General features: G+C 38.6%; 1 protein-coding gene across 1 annotated transcript; it reads left to right on the top strand.

The window, feature by feature from the left end:
- Positions 1 to 26: 26 nt before the first annotated feature.
- Positions 27 to 10,021, top strand: kcnj14 (potassium inwardly rectifying channel subfamily J member 14). The gene is made up of 3 exons (XM_077209098.1): positions 27 to 1,165; positions 4,262 to 4,579; positions 9,694 to 10,021. The coding sequence occupies exons 1-3, from the start codon at positions 119 to 121 to the stop codon at positions 9,964 to 9,966; spliced, it is 1,638 nt and encodes a 545-aa protein (XP_077065213.1). The 5' UTR covers positions 27 to 118; the 3' UTR covers positions 9,967 to 10,021.

Below are 10,021 nucleotides of genomic sequence, written 5' to 3'. Positions count from 1 at the left end.
AAGCATTCTCACGGAAACATCCCAATTTTTTAATCCACTTTGACCCTGGATTTATCTGGCAAACTCTTGAACGCTTCTTTTTTCCCAGAAATTTTTATTCTGTGTGCTGTCGCTAGTAATGGGGGCTGCTCGGGTGAAGCGGCGCTTCAGTGCAGTTGTGGATACACCTCTGGATGAGGAGGAAGTCATGAGACTGGCGCAAAGTGACGATGTCACTTCCTCCCATTCGGGCGTGCTTCCTTCTCCCAACTGCAATGGCAAAGTGCTCAACCTTCATCACAGCAATGGAGGAAGGAGTGAAGAGAGGGATGAGGATGATGATGTGGAGGATGATGATGATGATGATGAAGAAGGGGGAGGGAGGAGGGGGGGAGAAGGAGGAGGGCGTGGCTCGGCACTCAAGGGGGAGTCTGGGGCAGAAGGGAGGTGGGAGAGGAGCAAGAGAGCATCCTCGCCTTCCCTCTCTCCCTCACCGCCCCGCGATCGCCGCGGCCAGTCCCGCCGGCCCCGGCGGCGCTTTGTAGGCAAGGACGGGCGCTGCAACGTCACCTTCGTCAACATGAGCGATAGGGGCCAGCGCTACCTCACCGACCTCTTCACCACCTGCGTGGACATCCGCTGGCGCTGGATGCTCGTGGTGTTCACCCTCTCCTTCTTGCTCTCCTGGCTTCTCTTTGGTTTCGCTTTCTGGCTCATCGCCGTCGCTCATGGGGATCTGGCTTCCCTGGCATCATCTTCCTCTTCTCCTTCGTCTGTTTCCTCCTCTTTTGCTCCACTGCCTGCCGGGGTTTCCGGCCCGGTGCAGACAGTGGCGGAGACAGAGGAACGCTGCTTTCAGCAGGTGAACAGCTTCATGGCGGCGTTCCTCTTCTCTCTAGAGACGCAGACATCTATAGGCTACGGCTTCCGGAGCGTTACCGAGGCCTGCCCCCTGGCGGTGTTTGCTGTCGTGTTGCAGTGCATTGTGGGCTGCATCATCGACGCTTTCATCATTGGGGCGGTAATGGCTAAGATCGCCAAGCCCAAGAAGCGCAATGAGACACTGGTGTTCTCGGATGTGGCTGTGGTGGCCATGAGGGACGGGAAACTCTGCATTATGTGGCGAGTTGGAAACATGCGCAAGAGCCACCTGGTGGAGGCCCATGTACGAGCACAGATACTGAAGGTCAGTAAGACGTTGGGCATATGTGTGTGTGTGTGTGTGTGTGTCTTGGCTGAATTTTTTTTTTTTTAATCGGTAACAAATTTGGTAACACTTTATTTTGATGGTTCTTTTTAGACATTGTTGACTATAGTAACGGTGCACCTACTTGTCAACTAACTATCGTTAGAGTATTAGTAGAGTATTAGTAGACTGACTGCCTAATATCTGACTGCTAACACTTTATTGTGATGGTCCTCCAACAGATATTCTACTGACAATAAGTAACTTTGCATCTACATGTTAACTTATTCTGCTAACTCTAACCCCTTATTCTATTTCCCCTACCTTTAACAGTCTACTTATACTCAACTAATACACTTATGAGAGTTAGTAACCACAACATTTTTGTCCTGTCTATTAATATATATAAAAAAATAGAATAAATTCAAACAGAGTGGCGGAGGCAGAAAGTGGATGATTGGTGGGCCAGAATCATGCCCATGTTTTTAAACCGGCGTAATTTGGAAGAAAAAACATTTACGGACTGGTCCCTGCGTGGCACTATAAACGCCCATGACTTAAAGGTGAAGTATGTAAGAAAAAAATTAAATAGGTCATGACATGGTCATTAACATGTCAAAGCAAATGGTGCATTGCATTGCAATGTGCTACAATGAACGCTTCAATACAACATTAGGGGTGTCGAAATAAATCGTTTCAACGATGCATCGCGATGCAGACGAGGACGATTCGGTATCGGTTCAGTAATAGACTGATTAATAGACAATATATACTGATGAATGAGCGATTTCTTTACAACAAAATTGATTTGACACAATTTCATTTACTAAATGGTATAAACAGGCTTTACTCCCTTGAAACTTAAACTGGAATGTCACTGTTTCTGTCAGTGCGACTTCCCGAACAGGCGAACACGCGCGCACGCACACATCACTTTTGTAGTAAAAATTTAAATTGCAGATGGAGTGCACCGCGATGCATCGCGATATCAAATTGAACTGAATCGATGACATGATAATCGTAATCGAACCGAACCGTGAGACCAGTGTAGGTTCACACCCCTATACAACATCATTATGCACTCGCTCAGAAAGCTCATGTGCTCATCGCCCAAGTAATGCGGTTATTTATAAGTTAACAACACAATGAAATTAAGCCACAACACAACGGAAATAAGCCACAACACAACGAACTAAAGCCACAACACAACGAAATAAAGCCACAACACAACGAAACGTGCACATCAACCCGATCACTTTATTTTTCGTTCATGTAAAAACTAGTTCGGAACTTCGGATTCATCAATTCATTCCGATTGAAACAAAATGTGCATAAATAAACAAAAATATTTTTTTTATTTTTTATTAGTTTACACAGAAATATTAAGCAGCACAACCATTTTCAACATTGATAATAATAAGTTTCTTAAGCACCATATCGGCATATTAGAATATTTCACAATATTAGCCTACCATTTTTATCATATTTTGACCTAATAAATGCAGCCTTGTTGAATATAAGTGATAAAAACATTATAAAATCGTACCAACCCCAAACTTTTAAAGGGTAGTGTACATGAGAAAGTAATAGCCTACAATGCAAGGTATAATACATGACGAGATGAGAGAGAGCGAATGAAAGAGAAAAAGAAAGAGAGAGATTGACATCTGGACAGTTGGTGTGGTTAATGAGGGCTTGTTTTCTTCAACCTCATACCGGAGGTTTATAAGATTTGTAGAGGAGATTAACTTTAGTACAGCAAACCATTGTCTCACTTATCTGCCCTGTGTGTGTGTGTGTGTGCGTGCGTGTGACTTCATTTAACGGCCGGATTTTATGTATTTGTGTCAGTATGTTTTGTTTTACAGTGAATGAAATCTTGATGTCTTAAGTAGATCCGAATGTGTGTGTCATTGTGCAGGTGTGTGTATATTATGTCTGTGAGTATGGTGTTTATGTTTGTCTTTTATCGTGTCCATGTCTACATGGATGTTTCTAACAGGTTCTGATGTGTTGAGGTTAGATGGTGAGAAGATGGTGTTTGAACATGAAAATAAGACAAGATCCAAAGAAAAAAAATACACTCTAATAGTTCCTATCTTATTGCATAATGAATAAAAATACTGGAATAAAAATGACCGGAGTCAATATGCACACACATACAATCATAAAGACTGTATTTTTTGTGATTTACAGATATGGAAAAAATGGAATGTAATACTTCCTGTATCTGCTTAAATAATCTTAAACTGTGTCCTGACCAGATAATATGTGCACAGGTTTTATTAATTTCACTGAAAATATTGTGTGATGGAACACAATTTTAGCTGGTTGATGACCAATATAGAGTTATGTGCAGCTGAGTTTTGGACCAATGAGAATTTACCATTGACAGGGACTCCGTGGGTGACAAAATAGAAACCAAACAGCCAACAAAATATATCACTCATTATATCTTTACAATCGATTATAGATTTCCATAAAAGACCGCTTTTATCACTTTTTATAGCTCCGTGTCTGAATATGACGCAATGTTGCTATCATAAAGTCAACAAGGTGGATGAAATTACTGGTGAAAATGTTTTATTTTTTTTATTGTCAACAATGATAAAGACGAGACGAAAAAGACACACCCTAGCAATTATCAAGCCATTTTAACACTGTAGACTAAAATATGAGAAGAAGGAACACTGGCGCTGCAGGGTATTAATGCTTCAACAATGTTAATGTTGATCCAACCTTCATTTTTTTTTATTGAATTATACAGGCTATATATTTTCAAGGGCTTAAAAAATTATTTTTTGTTGATAAATCTTCAATGTGTTTAAATACATATTTATAATGTTTAAAATGGTAGAAAGTTTGGTCTGTTACAGTTTGACAATTTTTTTGCAAATTATCGTCAGCTAAAACATCTTTATTGACAAAAAAACCCCATTTCAGTCAGAATACAATGGATTCCTATTAATAAACATGAAATACCTAAATATTGACTAAATAAACTAAATTGCCTACAGGACATTTCTGTCAAACAATAAAAATGACTAAAACACCAAACTGTGTGAAAATGAACATTGCCTTTGACCTTTTCTGCAGCCACGGGTGACCCCTGAGGGTGAGTTCCTGCCATTGGACAATGCAGACCTCAATGTCGGCTTTGACAATGGAACGGATCGCATCTTTTTGGTGTCACCTGTGACCATCGTGCATGAGATTGATGAGGAGAGCCCTTTCTTTGAGATTGACAAACGTACACTAGAGGGGGACAAAGAGCTGGAAGTGGTGGTGATTCTGGAGGGCATGGTGGAGGCCACAGCCATGACAACCCAATGCCGGTCTTCATACCTGGCCTCTGAGATCGTCTGGGGTCACCGCTTTGAACCTGTGCTCTTTGAAAGGAAGAACTGCTACCAGGTGAGAGACAGACAGGGAAAAAAGAAATGGAGGGTGGAAAGTGATTGAGTGAAAATGCCGTGATTGTAAATGAAGAAGTATCAGATGGGACTCATTACAGTGTTTATAAGACAGCATTGTATTGACTATCTATCTATCTATCTATCTATCTATCTATCTATCTATCTATCTATCTATCTATCTATCTATCTATCTATCTATCTATCTATCTATCTATCTATCTACCTATCTACCTATCTATCTATCTATCTATCTATCTATCTATCTATCTATCTATCTATCTATCTTTGTCTGTCTGTCTGTCTGTCTGTCTGTCTGTCTGTCTGGCTATCTATGGCCTGTAAAACCTTCAAATATCAAAATGTTTTAAACTTCCAAACAAGGAATTGTCACATTAACATTTAAAGACTGTTTTGACAAATTGACTTCCTTAAATTCAAATGTCCAATTCTGCAATTCTTTAAACTGAAATGGAATGAAAATACATTCAATTCTCAATCCGACATTCTAAATAAATAGGAGCTAATAGCTATGTTTCCATCCAACTATTTTTATGCCCATTTTCATCATTCACATACAAAAAAACACGCCTGGGTGGAAACGGCAAAATGCGCATAGAAAATTTTGCGCTCAGTTGAGTCGGTAAGAAAACATGCGCATAATCTATGATGGAAACACATTTATCGAATAAATTACTCGATGCGCATCAAAAAAGACGTGACTTTGCTATGGGACTGCATAATTGGACCAATCAGCTGACCAAACTCGTTGCACAGCATCCGAAATGTTCTTTTGCTTGTTCTGAAATGCCTGAGCAAAATCTGTCATCAAAGTGGTTCGTTATAGTTTCCTGCCAGAAGTGTCTTACTCGACTGTGTTCCCGAACAGCAGCATCCGCCTCCGAACGCAAGAGAACTTCATTGCGTTTCGTCTGCGCGCTCTGAGGTGCATATCATTTTATTATTATACTAAATTATGATATACAGTGGCTTCTCCAACTGCAGCAACTTCCATTTTTCTTGGTGATATTTAGTGCCGGTTTATCAGGAAGGGATGATTTTGTTTTCTTCGTCTCACTGGATGGGCGGTGCTTTATTTGCAAATGTTTATGCAAAATTCGCAACTTTGGATGGAAACATAGCTATTGATACCAGAACCTTATAGCCACATTTATGCTCAAATATTTCATTTATTTATATATTCTCTTTTCATGGTAATGCCACATGACATGCCACAACAGCAATTTAACAAATCCAACAAACACAACAAAAATACATTCCATGACAAGAAGAACAGGAGTAGGATGAAGAAAAAAAATCTTATAAACTCTTACCCCATTCTTATAATAAAAATAAATTATAAAAAAATATTCATTAATATTTTTATGTTCTTCCCCGATACAAAAAAATTTGTATCGTCCGCAAAAAGAACAAAACGTAAAATCTTTGATTTATCACAGAGATCATTAATATATAAAGTAAATAATTTAGGCCCCAGCACAGAGCCTTGAGGTACTCCACACTGTATTATTTCCAACTTAGATTCATGGCATATATACTCTACATATTGTTGTCTATTTTCTAAATAACTAATAATCCAATTTAATGCTACACCTCTAATTCCATATGTCTGCAATTTAGATATCAATATACCATGATCAAGAGTGTCGAAGGCCTTTTTAAGGTCAATAAAAACACCAACTGTGTGATTTTTATTCTCCAATTCTGTAGTGATGTCTTCTGTGATTTTCATCAAAGCCATAGCTGTTGAGCGGGTGCTTCGAAACCCAAACTGATTATCATGTATAAAAAAATGTTTATCAAGAAAATAATCCAATTTTTTAACAAAAAGCTTCTCCAGAATTTTTGAAAATTGAGAAAGTAAAGATATAGGCCTATAATTTGTGAGACTATGCCTATCACCAGATTTAAAAAGGGGAATAATTTTAGCCACCTTCATTTTATCTGGAAAGAAATCTGTATTAAAAGACAAATTGATTATATATTTTTATGGTCTACTAATGCAACTAATAGTTTCTTTAACAATGTACATATCTAAGCCATCACTATCACATGAATGTTTACTTTTTAATTTAGAGACAGTAGAAATAATTTCACTCTCACTAACTTCATCAACAAAAAGAGATTGCATGACTCTGCTTTCACCTGTCCCGCTTTTATTTTCATTATGTAGTGGTATAGTTTTGGCAAGATTTGGACCAACATTGCAGAAAAATGAATTAAATTCATCAGGCATTTTTCCACCACTTATCTCGACGTCTGTTCATTCATTAAGTATAATGGCTGACAATAATTCATTTCACTGCCCATAACCTCCCTTAAGACTTTCCAAATTCTTTTGATATTACTTTTATTATCTATCAACAAGTTTATATAATAATCTTTCTTTGCACGCCTCATTGTAGTAGTCAGCATATTTTTATAGGCTTTATTTTTTTTTCTGCATTTACTGTCCGATATTTTACAAAGTCCCGATAAAGCTTATTCTTCCTTTTACACGATTTCAATATACCCTTCGATAACCAAGGTTTTTTATTATTTCTTGCTTTATTATTCAATATTTTTATTGGACAATTTTTATTATATAACCATAGATACTTTTTTAAAAATAATTCATAAGCCTTATTAACATTATTTGTACTATAAACATTGTCCCATTGTTCTTTCATAAGATCATCCCTAAATCTATTTAGTCTTGCCTCCGTTCTTAACCTAATAACTTTACTAGACTTTTCTTTATTTATTTTTACTTCACAGAGGTGAGTTACAAATATCGGTAAATGATCAGTTGTATCATTTATCAAAAGACCACTTTTGACCGTTTTTTCAAATATATTTACAAAAATGTTATCAATTAATGTGGCACAACTGGAAGTTATTCGACTAGGCCTTGTAATGGTAGGATAAAGACCTCTGCTATACATTAAATCAAGAAAATCTAAACTACCAGTATGATTAGACGCATTCAAAAGATTTATATTAAAGTCCCCGCAAATTATAGACACTTTATTTTCATTCATCCCAACTAATAATTGCTCCAGCTTGTTATTAAATGTTATAATGCTAGACCCTGGACTTCTATATATGCATGTAACAACAATATTCCTCTGTTTCTTCATTTCGATCTCAACAGTTAAACATTCCATTAAATCGTCTGTTGCAGTAGTCATACACTCAATTATTTTACATTTCAGATCACTACTAAAGCAACCCCCCCTCCTCTTTTATTAATCCGATTAACATAAAACAATTCATAACCCTCAAAATGAAATTCCACACCTTACCAATCCGTTAACCAAGCCTCAGACAAAGCTATAACAGTAAATTTATTTTGTAATGTGTTCAAAATAATCATATATTTTACTAAAATTTGAATACAGGCTTCTACAATTCAAATGAATAAGAGAAAATGAACCAGCCGTTTCTACATTACTAGTAAATTCTGCGTCTGTATAGTATTTACATATATCATTTATGTTTGGAAATAAATTTGACTCTGAGTCCAATTCATCAAGGTCATAGACACATCCTTCTGAATTTTCAGCTTGTATAAGTGTATGTTCACACACTGCGGACATTGCACTCAATTGTACAAATAAGCGCTTGCCACAATGTAATCTCCACATACCTTATTCACCATGTGTCTTATCATTTTCATAATTGTCCAAGGAAAGTCGAAGAGATTCAACGCTAGCTGTTATTTGCCCAGCGGGAGCATGTTTGCTCCTACTGCGGGGGGACTGCCATCCTGCAGCCCGCAGCGCTGAGTCCCAATCCGGCTCTTGTCTTGGGACTTCCATCGTTACGCCAAAGTCCTTTAGACCCTCAGCTGCTTTTCGTGGATTTTCAAAAATCTTAGTCTTTCCATCCTGCAGAAACAGCATGAGTTTTGCAAGGTAGAGAATGTGAGACTTGATTTTTCGCTCCTGGAGTTGTTTCCTTGCGCTCCTATATTTTACGCGCTCCTTAAAAAGGTCGGTGGTGTAATCATCATCAAAATATATCCGTTGATCCTTAATCTGAATGTCCTTTAGAGACCATGCAGCATATAGCACTCGTTGTTTCTCCTTAAAACTGCGGAAACAAACGATGATTGATCTGGTGAAGTCCGCAGCACGTCCCATGGAGACACCTGTTGCTGCGGCGCGATGCGCCCTTTCAATGTAAATCTCTTCCCGGATATTAAGCTGCTCACGAATAAGCTTTTCTATAAATTCAATCATGTTACTTCCTTCTGTTTTCTCCGGTACAGAGTAAATTCTTAAATTATTTCTCCAGGAACGGCCTTCCAAGCCCTCACACTTCTCCTCAAGGTACTTTTGTTTGCGCATTAGATGAAACAGCACCTTAGTCAAATCCATATTTCGGTCCTCATTGTCCGCAATCCTCTGTTCGGCGTCATTCACCCTTGTTTTTAACATCTTTAAAGTTCAGTTTTATATCGCTCACCTCCTTCCTCAGCACACCAAAGTTTTCAGCCGTTTCAATTCGAAATAATTTGAGTTCCTTCAATATTTATGAAGTATTATCGGCGCTACCAGCGTCCTTTCCCTCCAGGCAGGTTTGGTTTGCTGGCACGATATCCGACAACTCACCTCGTCTTAAATTTGGTTTTGGCATTTTTAGGCACTCTTTTTTCCCTTTAAATAATAACTTGATGGTTCAAGTCATAATACACTTTGTCTAAGTCCACAAGCAGTAGTCAGTCTTTAAAGTTTAAACTTTTGTTTGTCAGAGGTTACACCCTGCATCGGCTGTTCGGCCATTTTGGAAATATGGTGTTGCTTATGTATGTGTTGATTCTCCTGCACACACACAAAAAAGCATCTCTCTTTTATGTAGAACCAAAACTTAAAAATAGTCTTAACTAAAACAATAAGTTTTTAGAAAAATATAAAAAGCCTTTATTCTTTCATGGCTTACATTTTAAAAACAGGTGACAAGTCAGAGAGCATCGAAATACTGAAGTTACACCCCCCGTGCAGCACTAGTTGCATTCCTTGTATTTATAAAACAATAATCTGTACTGGTTTTTCATTTGAAATGCACATGTAGTTATGTTTTGTGCTTGTCATGCATCCTCCCCGCCTCTAGGTGGACTACTCGCACTTCAACAGGACTTATGAGGTCACAGACACGCCGACCTGCAGCGCTAAAGAGTTAGCAGAGAAAAAGTACATCCAGGGCTCCCGTTCCTCCTTTTGTTACGAGAACGAAGTGGCTCTGCAGCTCTCCTCCTCTGTCCATTCCTGTCCTGACCAACTCTCTCCATCCCCCTGTTCTTCCCCCTCTCCCTCACCTTCTTTCGTTCGGCCCGCACCACCACCTCGCCAAGACTCCTGCAGCGAGCACCCACACACACACTGAGCCATGTGGCTGGAATAAAAGGGCACCGGGGAAAGCAGCGGTCAAAGGAAGAAAA

The sequence above is a fragment of the Siphateles boraxobius genome, unplaced genomic scaffold, assembly GCF_051911475.1.
Source record: "Siphateles boraxobius isolate OS27281-9 unplaced genomic scaffold, OSU_SipBor_1 12, whole genome shotgun sequence".
Lineage (NCBI taxonomy): Eukaryota > Metazoa > Chordata > Actinopteri > Cypriniformes > Leuciscidae > Siphateles > Siphateles boraxobius.
The sequence above is the reverse complement of the archived record's forward strand: the minus strand, read 5'-3'. Positions and strand labels throughout refer to the sequence as shown.